At 39.9% G+C, this 18,084-nt stretch overlaps 1 protein-coding gene across 1 annotated transcript in view; it reads right to left on the bottom strand.

The window, feature by feature from the left end:
- Nucleotides 1-18,084, bottom strand: part of COG5 (component of oligomeric golgi complex 5) — a 1,306,288-nt gene that overhangs the window by 1,138,802 nt on the left and 149,402 nt on the right. The window contains exon 7 of the mRNA XM_069229832.1: nucleotides 17,694-17,814. Coding sequence (XP_069085933.1) covers nucleotides 17,694-17,814 — 121 coding nt within the window. The remainder of the gene's footprint in view (nucleotides 1-17,693; nucleotides 17,815-18,084) is intronic.

Genomic DNA, 18,084 nt, shown 5'->3' with positions numbered 1-18,084 from the left:
ACTATCAAGACTTCAAATGGATTCTGATCTGCAAACCCAATCACAATGTTTTAAACTTCATGGAATAATGGAACAAGGTTATAACAACTAAACAGTAGTGGAAAGCCAATACCTTTACGTTTGTGTTAACTCATAAGAGTTCTTATCACCCATTCATTTCCATTTAACATGACCAATCTTTGGAATCAGTGTATGTATGAATAAGCAAGAAATTATGACATTCCTTAAGCACACCACCATAAAAATATACTATATATATATATATATATATATATATATATAATGTCACTTACCCAGTGTACATCTGTTCGTGGCATGTTCCGCTGCAGATTCACATGCTGTGCATTATACTTCTGCCATCTAGTGTTGGGCTCGGAGTGTTACAAGTTGTTTTTCTTCGAAGAAGTGTCTGAGTCACGAGATCGAGTGACTCCTCCTCTTTGGTTCTATTGCGCATGGGCATCGACCCCATGTTACATTGTTTTCCCACAGAGGGTAAAGTAGGAGTCATAGAGTATATAGGTGAAAAGAAAAGAGATGTCCATGCTAATGCAAATATATATATATTTATAATTTTGTTTTAACTTAAACGACTACAGGCTCCCTGGGAGGTTGCATGTGAATCTGCAGTGGAACATGCCATGAACAGATGTACACTGGGTAAGTGACATTTTCTGTTCAGTGGCATGTGTAGCTGCAGATACACATGCTGTGCATAGACTACAAAGCAGTTTGTCCTCCCATAAAAGCGGTGGTTAGCCTGTAGGAGTTGAAGATGTTTGAAATAATGTTCTGAGTACAGCTTGACCTACTGTGGCTTGTTGTCTTGCTAAAAATCTACACAGTAGTGTTTAGTGAATGTATGTGGTGTTGACCAAGTAGCTGCTTTGCATATTTCAGCCACTGGTATATTTCCCCAAAAAGCCATTGTAGCACCTTTTATTCTTGTAGAATGTGCTTTAGGAGTAACTAAGAGTTGTCTTTTGACTTTAACATAGCATGCTTGGATGCATCTTACAATCCATCTTGCCAACCCTTGCTTTGATACGGGGTTACCCGTATGAGGTTTTTGGAAAGCTACAAACAGTTTTTTAGTCTTTCTGAATGGTTTTGTTCTGTCTATATAGTACATTAGAGCTCTTTTAATGTCTAATGTATGTAGAACTTTTTCTGGCATAGAATCTGGCTGTGGGAAGAAGACTGGCAGTTCCACTGTTTGATTTATATGAAAAGGCAAGACGACCTTTGGTAAAATTTGGGGGTTTGTTCTTAGCACCACTTTATGCTTGTGTACCTGGAATAAAGGTTCTTCAATAGTGAAGGCTTGTATTTCGCTTACTCTTCGTAAAGACATAATTGCGACTAGGAAGGCAACCTTCCATGTTAAGAATTGCATTTGACATGAGTGCATAGGTTCAAATGGTGGGCCCATAAGTCGTGTAAGCACTATGTTTAAATTCCAAGAGGGAACTGGAGGTGTCCTGGGCGGAATGATGCGTTTTAAACCTTCCATGAAGGCTTTAATAACAGGAACTCTCAATAAGGAGCTGTGCTGTATATTTTGTAAATATGCTGAAATTGCAGTAAGATGTATTGGTATGGAAGAGAACACTAAATTTTAATTTTGTAAATGAAGTAAATAGCATACAATATCTTGTATTGATGCTGTAAGAGGGGAAATCTATTTAGATTGACAGTAATATACAAATCTTTTCCATTTGTTAGCATAGCACTGTCTAGTAGTGGGTTTTCTTGCTTGTTTAATAAGCTCCATACATTCTGATGGAAGTTGTAAATATCCAAATTCTATGACCTCAGGAGCCAAATCGCTAGATTGAGTGTTTTGGGATTTGGGTGCCTGATTTGTCCTTTGTTTTGTGTCAACAGATCTGGTCGGTCTGGGAGTTTGGAGTGTGGTACTACTGACAGGTCTAACAATGTTGTGTACCACGGTTGGTGGGCCCACGTTGGTGCTATGAGTATCATATTGAGGGAGTTTTGACGCAACTTGTTGACTAGAAACGGAATGAGTGGGAGAGGGGGAAAAGCGTAAGCAAATATCCCTGACCAATTGATCCATAGAGCATTGCCCTTGGATAGAGGATGTGGGTGTCTGGATGCGAAGTTTTGGCATTTTGCGTTTTTGCTTGTGGCGAACAGGTCTATGTTTGGTGTTCCCAATTGTTGAAAGTATTTTTGAAGTGCTTGAGGGTGAATCTCCCATTCGTGTGTTTGTTGGTGATTTCTGCTGAGAATATCTGCCAATTTGTTGTGTATCCCTGGAATGTATTGTGCTAACAGGTGAAGGGAGAGTTGGGACGAATGTGTCCCTCCTTGTTTGTTTAGGTAATACATGGCTGTCATGTTGTCTGTTTTGATAAGGACATTCTTCTGTGTGAGAAGAGGCTGAAAAGCTTTGAGTGCTAGGAAGACAGCTAACAACTCTAAGTGATTTATGTGTAGCTGTTTGTGTTTGGCATCCCATGGTCCTTGAATGTTGTGATTGTTGAGGTGAGCTCCCCAACAAATCATTGATGCATCTGTTGTAATTATGGTCTGAGGCACAGGGTCTTGAAATGGCTGCCCTTTGTTTAGATTTGTGGAATTCCACCACTGAAGGGACATGCATGTTTGGCTGTCTATCAACACTAGATCTTGAAGATGACTGTGTGCCTGTGACCATTGCTGTGCTAGGCACTGTTGTAGGGGCCGCATGTTTAGTCTTGCGTGTGGAACAATTGCAATACATGATGCCATCATCCCTAAAATCTTCATGACAAATCTGACAGTGTACCGTTGATTTGTTTGTATCTGTGTGATTATACTTTGAAATGCTTGTATTCTTTGCGTATTTGGACATGCTAGCGCTTTTTGAGTATTTAGTACTGCACCCAAATACTGTTGTATTTGTGCCAGTTGTAGATGCAACTTTTGGTAATTTATTGAGAACCCTAGCATGTGCAAGGTTTGTATTACGTAATCGTCTAGATATGGAAAGACATGTATATGTTGCCTACTTAGGTAGGTGGCAATTACCGCTAGGCACTTAGTGAATACCCTTGGAGCTGTTGTTATTCCGAAGGGTAAACACTTTGAACTGATAGTGCTTTCCTTGAATGGCAAATCTGAGATATTTTCTGTGCGCAGGGTGGATGGGTATATGAAAATACGCATCCTTGAGTTCTAATGTTGCCATGAAATCGTGTTTTTGTAGTAGTGGGATAACATCTTGTAGAGTTACCATGTGAAAATGTTCTGACAGGATGTAAAGATTGAGGGCCTGAGATCTAATATTGGTCTGAGGGTGCCATCTTTTTTGGGAATCAGGAAATATAGCAAATAAACTCCTGTCCCTATTTGAGCTGGTGGTACGGATTCTATTGCTTGTTTGAGTAACAGAGATTGGAATTCTTCCTGTAACAGATTGATGTGTTCTGTAGATAGTTTGTGTGACCTCGGTGGAATGATTGGGGGAGTTTGTATCAATTCTAGGCAATAGCCATTGCGGATAATTGATAGTACCCATTTGTCTGTGGTAATGTTTTGCCAATTTGCGTGGAACTGTTGTAGTCTTCCCCCCACAGGAGAGGTGTGGAGTGGAAGGGGATGAGACAAGTCACTGCTTAGGGTGCAGTGGAGGCTGCTTAGAGGTCTGAAATTTCCCTCTATTTTGGGATACTGTCCCCTATATGTGCCCCTAAAACCACCTCGTTGGTACTGTGGTTGGTAGGTTGGTTTCGCCCCTCATGTGGATGCCTCTGATGTCTGTGGTCTAAATCCACCTCGAAACTGCGGTTTCCGAAAGGATCCCCTGTATAGTGCACCCATTGCTTTTGAGGTGTCTGAATCTTTATGTATTTTTTCAATGGCTGTGTCAACCTCTGGACCAAAAAGTTGTTTCTTATTGAATGGCATATTTAACACAGCGTGCTGTATTTCGGATTTGAAACCCGAAGACCTGAGCCATGCATGCCTTCGTATTGTCACTGCAGTGTTGACACTTCTAGCAGCGGTGTCTGCTGCATCTAGGACAGATCGAATTTGATTGTTTGTAATGGCTTGCCCTTCCTCCACTACTTGTTGTGCCCTTTTCTGGTGTTCTTTGGGGAGATGCTGAATTATGTCTTGCATCTCATCCCAATGGGCCCTGTTGTATCGAGCTAACAGATGCTGAATTATGTCTTGCATCTCATCCCAATGGGCCCTGTTGTATCGAGCTAACAGTGCTTGTGATTAGCTATCCTCCACTGATTCGCTGCCTGTGATGCAACTCTCTTCCCTGCCGCATCAAACTTTCTGCTTTCTTTGTCGGGAGGGGGAGCATCCCCTGATGACTGGGAGTTTACCCTTTTTCTAGCAGCGCTGACCACTACAGAATCTGGAGGTACTGGTTGTGTTATGTAATCAGGATCAGAGGGAGGAGGTTTGTACTTTTTCTCTATCCTGGGCGTAATTATACGTGGCTTAACTGGCTCATTGAATATTTGATCGGTGTGTTTTAACATGCCTGGGAGCATGGGGAGGCACTGGTATTTTGAATGTGTGGAGGATAGGGTATTAAACAAAAAATCCTCTTCCAGTGGCTCAGTGTGCATGGTGACCCCATGGTATGCTACAGCCCTAGCTAAAACCTGATTGTACACAGTGCTATCCTCAGGTGGTGAAGGCTTAAAGGGATAGCTCTCTGGGTCATTGCTAGGAATGGGATCTGGATCATAAAGATCCCATGGATCTACATTGTCCTGTTGTGAGTCAAAAGGGTGTGTGGGTGACTGCACTGGTGTAGGACTAGTAGGAGGAGAGGTATGGAGGTGTGGAGAGTGAGGAGGAGAATGAGGAGGAGAATGAGGAGGAGAAAATTGAAGAGGTAGTGGTGGTTTCTCCTTCGGCTTTGGCACTTTAGCTGGAGGCTGCATAGTGTCCAATTCCTCCTGAAAGGCTAGCTTTCTCTTTGGCTTTAGAGGAGGTGCTATTAGGATCCTGCCTGTCTCCTTATGGATATGAATCCTGGCTTGCCTTTCATCCATAACTTTAATTATTGGCTGTACTTGATACTCCTCTTCAGAGGTTTTGTGGCTTTCTTTTAGTCTCTTTGAAAGTCCATGCTCCTCTGTAAATGTTGGCCTTTTCGGCTCCGAAACCAGCTTTTTTCGAGATCGAAAAAGACGATGCGGTGGAGGATCTTGGCTCCAAAAGGGATTTCCGAATCTTCGACTCCGAAAAGTGGCGTTTGCTCGAGTCGGACACAGAGCCTTTTATTGCCTCTGATGGTTTGTGAGGTGTGGCCTTTTTTGGTGCCAAACTGGTAGTTTGGTCACCAGGAGTCTTTTTTCGGGCTGAGCCATGGCCTTCTGGCAGTGGCGTACCCAAGGCCTTCTGCTTTTGTTTTTGTGAGGGTACAGGGGCAGGCATACTCACATGTTGTCCCGCCGTGACTGGTCTGTCCTCCTCGGATTCCTGTTAGGAGTCAGAACCTTGAACGGAGACTGCTGTCTGCATGATTTCTTTCTCCTCCAGTTCGGGATGTTCGGTGCTTCTGGACGCCATCTCGAGTCTTCTTGCCCTCCTGTCTCGAAGAGTCTTTTTGGAACGGAAGGATCAACAGGCCTCACAATTTTCTTCCCGATGATCTGGGGAAAGGCAAAGATTACAGACGAGATGTTGGTCTGTATAAGGATATTTGGCGTGGCACCGACGACAGAATCAGAATGGAGTCCGATCCATGAGGCTTCCACGTGGTCGGCCCCACCAGGCCTGAGTTGGGCGCGCGCGCCCCGAAGGGCAAGTAGAGTTGTCTTCTCCGACGGTACCGATGTGTCGATGGAAGATGTAAACCCGATAGATACAATACTGACGAAAAGGAAGCGTGTTCAAAGTTTTCCGAATCAAAATCTCGCAGCGAGAGGAAACACGTCCAAACCCGACAGCGGAAAGAAAACAATCTAACATTGAGTCAATGCCCATGCGCAATGGAACTGAAGAGGAGGAGTCACTCGATCTCGTGACTCGAAAAGACTTCTTCGAAGAAAAACAACTTGTAACACTCCGAGCCCAACACTAGATGGCAGAAGTATAATGCACAACATGTGTATCTGCAGCTACACATGCCACTGTACATATATATATATATATATATATATATATATATATATATATATATATATATATATATATATATCTATGCTGTGTAAATGCTGCCTCCTGTAGGCGTTGACCCACTCATTGCTCTCCATCTGAATCCTGCACTAGCCGGTGGTGCCACTATTTGCAAATGTGGGAGGCTGTCTTCTAGCTGTTTGAAAAAGAGACTCGCCTACTGTCATTTTTAAAATAATGACAATGATATAGCAATTTTCAGTTTCAATGCAAATTACTTTTTAAACACAAATATAGGGGACAACGATGTCCACTGCCGCTCAGCTTCAATTGCTTTTCCCAGATTTCGTCTGTATGCCCGATTTCCTTTGCCCGCTATGTGCTCTGTATTAATTGCCGTCGTGAAAATTTTTCACAATTCTTCTTTTAGCACCGGCTTGTCGTTTTTCATTTCAAATTTCATTTTAATCATCTTGTACCTTCCAAATGTTTCAATCACCTCGTAATTTTTCGCTGATGCAACATCATGGTTTACTAAATATTGCTGTAAAGCTTTACGTGATCATCCTTTTATTTCATTTTTAGTAATTCAAGGGACTCTTGGGCCCTTCACTAGCAGCAGTCTTGCTCCCTTTCATTATTATTTAATAGGAACTTTTTAAATATAAATGTGGATTGCCACATCCCTTCTTCTGTATGCCTATGTTGTGCTTCAATGGTACGGAAGTCCTGATGATGACCATTTTAATAGTTAGTTGGGTTGAAACAAATGAGTTTTAGGCATTTAGACCAAGAACAATGTGTCTGTTATTATGGCTTTTACTATAATTATTTTAAAAAATTGTATAATACCAATTTACATTATCCCGGATTGTCTGCCTTCCCTGTATATGCAAACTTTGCATTTTTTTAAATGTATTTATCACTATGTGATCTACAAGAGCTCACAGCAGTACACATCTGCAAATGGATTAAAAACTGCTTAAATGCACAGAGTATGATGCTTATGCTGCCCGAACTGGCATCTGGCCGATGTAATGATAAACAATTGTAATTTTTAAAAAAATGCACAGCGTCTGCTGACTTCTCGTGTGTATTACTATACCTAGAGTTTCAGGATAATTCACAGGTCTGCAGTCCTTGGAAATAATGTGAAAGGACAGCACAACGAACCACTGTTTATTTTGTCCTTGATTACACCTTTGCTTCCTCGCAGTACTGGGTGTCCCTTATTTTGTATTGCTGTTCACGCACAGTCGGCTCACTGCAAGAGACTTAAGACTGAGTTCACATACTCTTAGTGTATTTGCTCTTGCAAGTTATTATTAATAATAATATAATTAAGAATACTCTTTCTTAAGTCACATCACCTTACCTGGAAAGTTATGTTGATTTGGGTTTAATCATGTGCAGTTTGAACATGTATCGAGCAGTGAGACAACTCTAATATACTTGTGACAATTATTTAGATTCAACTTGGTTCTTCTGCAGTGGGTTGAATGGAATACTACTACAAAAGTTTTAATAAAACGTATTTGACGTTAAATATACAGTACATAAGATAAACTTACAAAAGTATGCCTTCTAACAACTGATGAGAAAGATGTTCTGCTTAAGGTGTTCACACATTTAAGCACCTTCAGCACCGCTCATGTGAAAACATGACATGCCCCTTTCCAAACACAATACATATACCTGCAATCACAACACATTTGTACTTTCTTTTAGCATGGCGCTTGTCACGACTTGCTGTTAAGTAGAACAGTGCATACGTGCTTGTAATTACCATCTCCATGATAATTTAATCAAGCTGAAAAGAATGAAAATCTGTATTGGCCACAAAAAAGGTTTAAAACTCTGATTGTCACACTGTTTACATATTTCAACAAAGGAATTGTTAATCCTCTGAGTTATCTTAATGGTGTTATATGCTGGCTAAATATATCAACTGTTAATAAAGCTCACTCACTAAAGATGTGCATGCAGCAAGTGTTATTTTACATTATACAGAACACATTGCTATCAGAGCTAACTGAATACCTTTACTGGGTCTGAGAAATGCCTTTGACGAGTCAACAAATACAGTTCAAGTCATAACTAAAAGGGCACTCAATCTAACTAATGTAACATCTTTTGATTATATACCCAACAATGGATTTATTCAAGCTTAATGACTTATAAATTGGTCTTTTTCTTTTCAGTATCTGTTGTCTGTTCTGTTCACCCTGCCTTTCTCTTAGCCTTTGGTTTAGTGCCTTCTCCTCCACTAGAAATAGCTGGATACAATCTAGTTCCCTCAATAATCTCGGCTCTCCAAGCTTTCTGCTGATCATACCATCTTACATCGGCAAATGTCTTTAATGCTCTCTGCATTCTATTCTCATACTTGTCTTTCAGTTTCTGTTGTGCTATGCGTTTCAGAGTATTAAATGCATCAAATTCTGCAGGTCCCACAGGCGAATTCATCTCATAAAGTACACGCCTAGGTTTCTCAAGAATATTAAAAGTTCCATAGCGAGGAAATGCTAATGCATCCTCTTTCTCTGTTATTCTGCACTGTTGCTCAAGCCACAAGCATGCATGAAGATCTTTTTCGGACACTACATAATGACCTGGCGTACCTTCGGGTAGGAAATCTATACCCTCTCTTACTGGAATAAATACAATTTCCTCTCAGTGCACATTTCAATGCTTTAAAGAACGTAATTTTCAATCAAATTTAATAATTCACCGTAACTTTTTGTTCGAATCAAAAGTAACTTGAAATCCCACAATCCTCTTTTTCAGTGTTCTCAACCAACAGCAATGCAGCACTGTCCACCAATATCAGCGCAGCTTCACAGCAGCTGACCTATACCAGCGCAGCACAAACAGACATCAATCTCACTCCATGCGGCAATTCATCCTCCTTTAAACTTTTTCGCACACAGTCACCTTTCATGGAAACCTAATGCAAATATTGCAACCAAAAATCAACAACCTGTATGCTTACTACAGGATAGGGTAACCAAACAGTTCAAAGCAGTTTGCTTTCCAACTATGGCTTTCACAATTACACAGCTAATTAAACTTGATTAGCAACTTAATCAGCAAATCTCACTTTGGTTGATACGGATCCTCCATGTGCACTAAGGATTCACTTGATACCAACCAAATCCACAATGACTCAAGGAAAACTGTGGATGAGGTCTCACGACAAGTACATCACTGCAGACAATAAATTAACCACAGGTTTTCTACACTTGTGCATTATCCTGGGATCTTAGGCTATGGTTGCAGTTATTGACAGAATTCGGGGTGGGCAAATTTCAAGTGGGTAAATCGAATAACACTAATCCTATCTCCCTAACACTATCCCTAACTTTTTCTCCCCCCCTCGTGGGTCTAACCATTCGCTGCTTCCAGATTTATCGTAGCATATTTCTTCACAGCATTATGTTTGGGCAGGGTCGATGGATCTTTTCATCCAGGATACGGAAGTAAAGACAAGGATATCAAAACTTCATAAACAATTACATTAACAGCATGGCTCATTTAGCCATACAAATACTACTCCAAGCTGAAGTAAAGTCCAAGGGTGTTTATCACAGATTATTGTTCCCAGTGACAGATAATTCTGTGACAGTGACAAAACTATAAAGAAACAAAATCATGAGAGGTTGCCCAAATCTCCTAAAGAAGTTCAAACGAATTAACATCAGGAAAACTAGACACTTAATAATAGCTACACCCAAAATCAATAAGAACATTTGAAAAGGAGGAAACAAACGTTGTCTAAATCTGTTAATCATTTAGCAATCCTAATTCTACAATTTAGTAACCTGTGCAAGGGAAAATCCTACGAATTACCAAATCCATTTAGCATGTGCTGGGACAAGGGCATGTGGGCAAAAAGCATAAAAAGGATAAAGAGAATTAGGAAAAAGAAAAGCTGTGAAAAAGGTGACTAACTAAGGTTGATAAAAAGTGAGCAAAAAGGGAAGACGTCTGCATTTTAGAAGCTCAGTTAAGAGTCTTCTTCCCAGGGTCAGGGGAAAGATCTCCAAGTCTCAGTAGGGCATCTTAAAAGAGGAAGGGGTAGAGAGGACTACACCTCTCTGCGTCCAAGGGGTTCAGCAAGCAGTGAGATGTGGGGACAATCTGTTCTGCTGGGTCTGGAGTGGGACTCTGCTGCTAATCCACTTGGGGAACTGTATATTAAAGTTCATATGGCACAGTGATTCGTCCATCCATCACTCCACATGACGCAAAGGGTGAAACTGTTCAATGGCAAGCAATCATACGATTCAGACTGCAACATCAGTGAAAGTTCTCAGGTTCTTCATGTGAAACAACCTCCATCCATGCGAAATGAAACATTTGATTTCATATTTATTCCACAGTTTCGGAATGTTTGATGTTCAAGGTTTAATTCCCAAGCCTACCATGCATAAAATTGTAGAATATCTATTTCCAGGCTCCCATTCTCATGAGAACGATGTCTGAAAGGAAAGGTCACGTTAGCAAGAATGACTAAATGTTTTCTGCACAGACACGAAGCAGGGCCTTCCAGGCCTCACTTAGGCTAATGGAAGTAAATAAAAATAGCACATTAATTTATGCATTTAATATACATTTAGCTTTCTAGACCATAATTTCAATATTAATAAGCTACCAGATCTGTTTATGTTACACTAAATTCAAAACAAAAAGACTATTAACCCTTTCATGTATCTATAACTTATTACTGCATTCTCTCCATTTCTATGTCAGTTTTAAAATAGTTCTTAAATGAAATCTATTATCGTTTCAATACAAACTGTTGATTGGCATAATAAACTATACTAATCTGTCAGACATAAATTAACAAGGCTACACCAAAAGCCTTTAAATGAATGACTTATATTGAATGAACGATAATATGGCTTTTCAGTGCGCCACTTTACAACAAAACTATTAGTACTTTGATAACATAATCCATAAACTGTCACAGATAGACGATCTCTGTGACATTAGGAACAGTACAAAAATTTCTGCTACATCAAGCTTTTGTGCTCAAATTAATGGTGAACCCTATCTCACCATATGAAAGAAGTTATGATGCCCTTCTTGGGTAAAAAAGATTGTTTGTTGTAAATTTGAAAAGCTAAGCTCCATTTGCATTACCCATCTTCTATCAGCTTGTACTGCTGACAACCCCCAGAAGGTGCTGTGCATAATAATGCTTAGCACCAATAAATATGAACTGAATTTATTTATTTGTTATTAGGGTGTTTTTATTGGATGATCTGATATGCTTTAATATATATGTTAAGATTTGTAAGATTAATTTTGCCTTTATTACACAACTGTTCTTTTTGGTTTGGAACAATTTTACACAGGTTTAATATTTCACTTCCTGTTGTAATTCTATAGTTTATATGATTTTAGTCAACCAAAATAATCTAAAGGAGATTCCTATTACTTCTGAGATATGACTGTTCCATAATAGGCATATCTCACTGTTATAGATCTTACATCCAGCCATTGTGGATTCCATAGTCAACCTTAATGGTGACCTAGCAAATGTTAAAAGTAAGTGTTCAAGAATGTTAAAAAGGTTTACTTTGACATGGTCATGATTGCAGAGGAATCCCTGATGTGTTACTTGTGCTGGTATAAAGCCATACTGCTGCCTACATGTGACATCTTTCAGCATCATGTCCCTCTACCTTATGTAAAGATTCACATATTCAAGTCTAAATAAGGTACTCTCTTTTGCTAGTAGCTGTTGCCATGGATCTGGGAAAAGACTTTCACTAACTCCAACACAATCCCAAACGTGTAAATAGTGTTTACAAAAGTAAGATTTGGTTGGGTTAGACTTCTCTAGCAAGTAGTTCACCACCTACCTATACGTAGTTATATAGTGCAGCCCAGACTTCTAAATTAGAAGCTTTTACTTGGCTCATATAATTTATGCATGAATACCAAAACTGTGAAGTATGTAGTCAAGATGAAAATGTGTACATTTGTAGAATCCCTATGCTGATGCTTGGAGAAAAATAGTTAAACTTCCAAAAAATACTTAAAACTGTTATTTGAGGGATACATCATTTGGCATTGGGGATACCCCTTACTTATAATATTACCCTCTGTACCAGGGACGTTGCAGCTATGACTATTATGTACTGCCCAAGTAAAGGCATACCAAATTGACATTTAGGTTGAGCTCTGAAGTGTTGTAATCTATCTATGAGCTTTAACCATGCACACTAGACGCCCATCACTCGTTCATGGGCTTGCCTTTCAAAAAAAGATTTTATCATTGGTAAATGCTTTACGCTTGTCTCTCCTTGGGGCAGTTTTGTTACCGCTTAGGCCATCGACCCTGTCACATGGATAATTGCATGTTCGCTGATATGTTTGACTCCGAGTGAACTTCTTTTTCCTTTTGTGTCTCGCCTTCGTGCTCACGTTGCTCTCGGCCATGGCGTTTTGAATTTGCTTGCGTATATCAACTGTTTTACTTTTTATTTTCCATTTATGTGGCAAGAAAAGTCCAGTTAAGAATTTACAAGGCTAGTAGCTCCAGCTCGAGCAAACGTGAAACCCATTGCATTTAAAATGCTTGTTTAAATTGCTGCTGGCAATTATGCCTGAAGCACTGAGGTAATCACTGGTGGTAATTTTGCAGAGGGTGGACACTAAGGTAATGCTGTGTTTGGTCTTCCTTACAAAACTACAACACTAATAATATTAGTATATTTATTTAAAGAAAAGGTTGGAGACTCTTGGTCGGGTTATGGTCTTAGACTTTGTATTGGTATGACGCAGGGCTTGGAAAAACCCACCTTACAAGCCATATTAATCATTTATGTACTGATACAGTCATAACATATTTACAAAAATGTAACTATAGCCTAAAACACGCACATTTAGGTCTCACAGCAATCACATCCATTACCACAACAAAGGCTCGCCCATTTCTTATGCAATGTGATGGTTTCAGCAGCATGAATAAAAGCTGTGAGCCTGGTATATTAGCTGCTAGGAAAAACCCAAACATTACTTTAATATCATATTTGACATAGTTGTAACAGTGTACACGAAACCACAACCACAAGGCATTACATTTGTGCCAAAGGCCAAAACTAAATCATGCAAAATACGTCATCTGCCATGAAGAGCCATCCTTAATGAAAGCACAGACACGTCCAAGAGGCAATTGTTGACACTATTATTGAACTCTTCTCTGCCACTCTAAAACTATTTTCATATCTGAGCTATCCCTTTATATTGGATGGCATGCTTAAATTAGTAAGTGTTTTCCCAAATCGTATTCCTGCTCTATATGAAATTGCCACTAATACACAGACATTATTCCCAATTCCTATTGCTCTGTGGAAAAGGACCGCAGAGTTCAGCCACAAATAATTGTTGCACTCTAGATCTTTCTTTGATATGTGTTTATTAAAAGTTGTTACTTATTTTTATATTTATGAGCAATCCATCTTATTTGATTTGCACTTACATTATTAACATTTTCAACAAACAGGGCCCAGTGTCACCGTCCATGCTTCTTGTCTCTCCAGTGATGCCAGTGCTTACTGTTGCGCACCTCCACGCTTTCTATGCCTTTCTACCCACCTCTCGCTCAACCATCATAAGTGGTGCCTACGCTCACAAAAATATGGACTCTACTCCATCTTGTCTGCACTCCGCTTCTGCTCTCTCTTACTTCTTCCCTCCCTAACCACATCTGCTCCTTTCGTCTCCCTCCCCTCCCGGCCAATGCAGAGCAGATGGATGTAGAAAAGCTGAAGATCCACTGAGAGTGCCATGGGAAAGGGAAGATTTCTCTGAATAAGACTGGTTCTCCCACTTAAAACACAGGCAGGCAGCTGCAGCCTCACTATCCTTCCCTGCCCTAAACATGTGGGGACGAGAGGGAAAAGGTAGTAGGGAATAGGAAAGTGGCTGGGGAGGAGTAGATCTGGGGGACAAGAGGTAATAGAGACCTTGGATAGCCAACAAGAACTTTAAGAATTAGCAAGTCCTCCACATTGCACTGGTAATTTCAAGCAAGGTTGTTTTTGTTTTCTTTATACCATGCCACATATTGAATTTGCATTGGCTGCAACATAACAATATCAAACTCTCAACAGCTAAATCTATAATGCCTATCAACAATCAGTGAATTAATTCTGGAATAAACAAAGAAGAAGGAAACCAGTCATGCAGCAGTGAAGGAAGACTATTGACATTTTGCTCTCTTACCAAAGAGTTGCTGAACTAAAGGAGTCATGATAAGGGGGCTTTCATGAAAAATGGTGAATGTGCGTTACCCTTCAACAGAAGATTTTAAATTATATTCATCTTCACAGGTTGCATATGTCTACTGGTCCAGTAAAAATGCCACAGGACTCCAAAGAAGTCGCTGAGGAATGGGCAGGTGACATAGGAATTGTAAAGGACAGGTGATTTAATTGCAGGGAAGAACATCAACCAGCATCGCCAGATGCAGACATGTTGGTTTACATAATCACGTGCATGCAAGCATTGGATATAACTTGGAAACAAAAACTCACATTTATAAATGGACTACTCCCATCAGGTAGCAAGACATGAAGAACTGTTATACCTTCCTATCCTTGTTACTCAATTTCCCTACATCAATCAGTGCAAGTCTTTTCGAGTTCACGCTTTGTGTGCAATAAATGTGCTTTGACGTAAATACCTAGGGCATATGTACTAAAGCATTTTCCCATAGACACAGAATGGGTAAAACCCTTTGATACATCTGGCCCCCAGTCCCTGCTCCTACCATCATATTTTTTGTTTGTTCTGCGATCTGTTTTATCTCTGTCATTTCTGTAATCCCAGTCGCTTTTTTGACAATTAAATTCTTTCTTTGACTTGGACTTGTTCCATTATTACCTAGTTCTTAAGCCATTCGCAGGTAGTCTTAGTGTACTATCATAAGCATATCTCACAACTCGTCTTTGAACATTACAAATGAGCTTCCCCAGGTTACTGGTTCGGGTGGAAGCAATAGAGGAGCAGTTTATTATCCATAGTATTGGATGTTGCCATGATATCTATCAGGATCAGCAAGCTGAGGGATCCTTGGGTTGTAGTTTTAGTATGTTATTCCATACACGAATGGCGATGTTTTGGTTACATAACTTGTGTGAAATCCTTTATGGAACAGAGGAAATTTTTAGGGATCCATGAGAGCCCACCTACATAAGTGAGTCATAACGGTTCGGATCTGCTGGGTCCATGGTGGCGGAGGATGGGCCGTTACACCAAGGAGCATTGTATAGCCTTGAGGGAGCTTGTTATTAAGGCTGTATATGGTTAGCCAGTGGTTCCTGCAGGAGCAGATGCACTGACATCTAGCTGATCATGAGTAGCCTAGGTCTTAACTGGGTCGGAGGCTTTTTAGTAGTAGATGAATTTCTGTGTGAGTGACTGGGCTGAAAAGGAAAGAGTTGTACGCTCCTAGAAGACAGCCAAGGGTTATAGTCAGGTTTATTTTCTAAACTCAAACAAAAAAGAGAAGCTAAAGGCTGCAACTGTTTTGAATGGGGCTGAGAATTAATCCTCATACTACCTTTAGGAGGTCACAAGGTGTCTCTTAATTTACTGTACACTATTACCTGTAGGTTTCACAGTTTGCTTTAAGGTGAGTGTCATGCACATGCTTGAGGAGAACTGTGGAGATGGTGTCATGGATTCTGCCTTGGCTGGTTTAATTTTTTCGACATTCTACCATGCCTTTGTCTTCGCTTGCCATATGCAGTGCATTGCTTTTTCCTTTATCCCAGCAATCTACTACCACTCCACCTACTTTCAACAAGCTACAAAACTAATTGCCATACATTTGTCTCCATTTTTAATAACAGGTATTTTGTCTTTACACATATGTTCAATGCGCGTTAAAAGGGTGCACTGTCTTCCCACAATCTGTTTCAATCTTACCCCAAAACTCAATTTCCAGAGTTTGCTAAGGTTTTAAAGTGCACGGACATCTCTCTGGTCAATAAGCATGACAGAAGAATGTAAAAATACAAAATAATGTAAAAATGTTTAAGGAGGGGAGGGTATTTCACTCCTTTCACAGCTAACGTCTTATCTACAACAACCTTTATCTGGTTCTTCGATCGGAATTCTTCCCAGCCCACTGCAGTAAATCTCACCTCTCTAAGTCTCAAATCACTGACACCAAACTCGGCATGTTCACCTCGCTGCTCACCTTTCCTCGGTTAATACATTTATCTCGGTTTTTGACAAGGCTGAACTCCCTACTTGTGCAATTTCGTCTCTTGAGATTTCAGGCACTGCTTTAAACTGGATTTGATCATCTTTCGGCACATTGCTTTTCTGTATCCCTGAAATGTATTATTTCTGTTCTTATAATAATGCCCTACACACTTGTATAAGGGTCAGTTTTTGGTCAAATGTTCTTTCCACAAATACCATTCCATTTTCCTCGGTTTTCACATTATTTGCAATGCTCTAATTTTTATACTTAGAACAGTCAAATCGGTCTTTCATGTACTTCTTTTTCAGATTTCATCCAGCTAGATCGGTGCTTTTTATTTATGTTTAAAGACCGAAACATTTTCTTTTCTGCATCACAACACATAAATTCTACCTGAATCCAGTCTGCTTTCTGTGGTCTTATCCCACTCCATTTGGCAATCTTGGCATCCATTTTGATCAGCAACACTCGTTTCATTGGCTATAGTGAAGTTACTTATCTGTATCCAACTGTTTACCATCAAAGAAACTCATCTTTGTTTGACTTCTTTTCCACTGAACCTCTTTAAAAGACTCTTATCCTAGTTTAACCTAAGAGTGCCTCACTTCAATCTGGGTTTTCTCCTAATGTTTTCTACCCTTTTCAACTATCCTGCATTCCTCTCTTCATAATGTCAATGGCTTATCCCACACCTTACTTTTTATCTGGCTCATCTTGGTTTAATTATACTTCGTTATAGTTCCAATGTCTTTATTTCTATATTACGTATATGTGCATACAGTAAAGTGCAGCTTTTTGGCTGCCATGTTACCTTCAAAGCCAATACTTTGCCGCCTGCTTCTGTAGGGCTGTTAACGTCTCCTCAATCACCTTGCATTGTGTCTTTATCACAGTGCTCACTTGGTGCTCCTAAATTAGAGAATTCTTGATCTTCTGTATGTTATGCCCACTAATTCCCCATCTTCGAAGTCTGCCTCGATATTCCCTAACTCTCCAAACCTGTTTTCCTGACCTACTCTCTCTCTCTATATATATATATGTATTTTTAATTTATAAATGTCACGAGCCCGGAGTGCTAATTTTTACACGGCGTATTAAATGGCGTCCTACATTTTGCATTATAACATCAAATAAAACAAACAATGTAGACAATATGAAACAAACGTAGTCACGCTGCCAAATTCAGAACACACTGTGCTGAGCAAGACCACTTATTGGGCGAGTGACGGATAAAAATGCAATGAAAATTGGTAGCACCACTATAGTAACTGGGTCCGCCGAGCCACACGGTCGACGCAGAGCTGAGGTGCGCCTATTATACCAGTCATACAATAAATACAGACTAGATATTATGGAGTAATGAATTTACCAAGCTCGTTGAGACTTTGAGCAGCCTTCGTTATCTCTCGGCTTCCCCCTTGAAGTTGTCCTTGAAGTCTCTTGCTGAGATACAAGATGCGTATTATTCTACGTAGCAAGTCGCAAGCAGCCTGGGAAGAAAAATGAGCATTAATATTCATTCAGGAGGCATCCAGCAGAGTTCATAGATGCACAGCGAACCTTACAAGCGCAGTTAATGAATAAAAAACGTGGATCTGTTTACTACAGATCATACTGAGTGGCCTTTTCATTTTGAAAAGACAAATAACCTCACTAGTAAAGAAAATGAGAAGTAACTGATAACATTTCTCAAGAACATAATACATTTAACATAAGAAGATTGACTCACAATCCGTTAATTTTATACATCATGATAGTTT

Source organism: Pleurodeles waltl, chromosome 4_1, assembly GCF_031143425.1.
Source record: "Pleurodeles waltl isolate 20211129_DDA chromosome 4_1, aPleWal1.hap1.20221129, whole genome shotgun sequence".
Classification (NCBI taxonomy): Eukaryota; Metazoa; Chordata; class Amphibia; order Caudata; family Salamandridae; genus Pleurodeles; species Pleurodeles waltl.
This window is presented reverse-complemented; position numbering and strand designations above follow the sequence as displayed.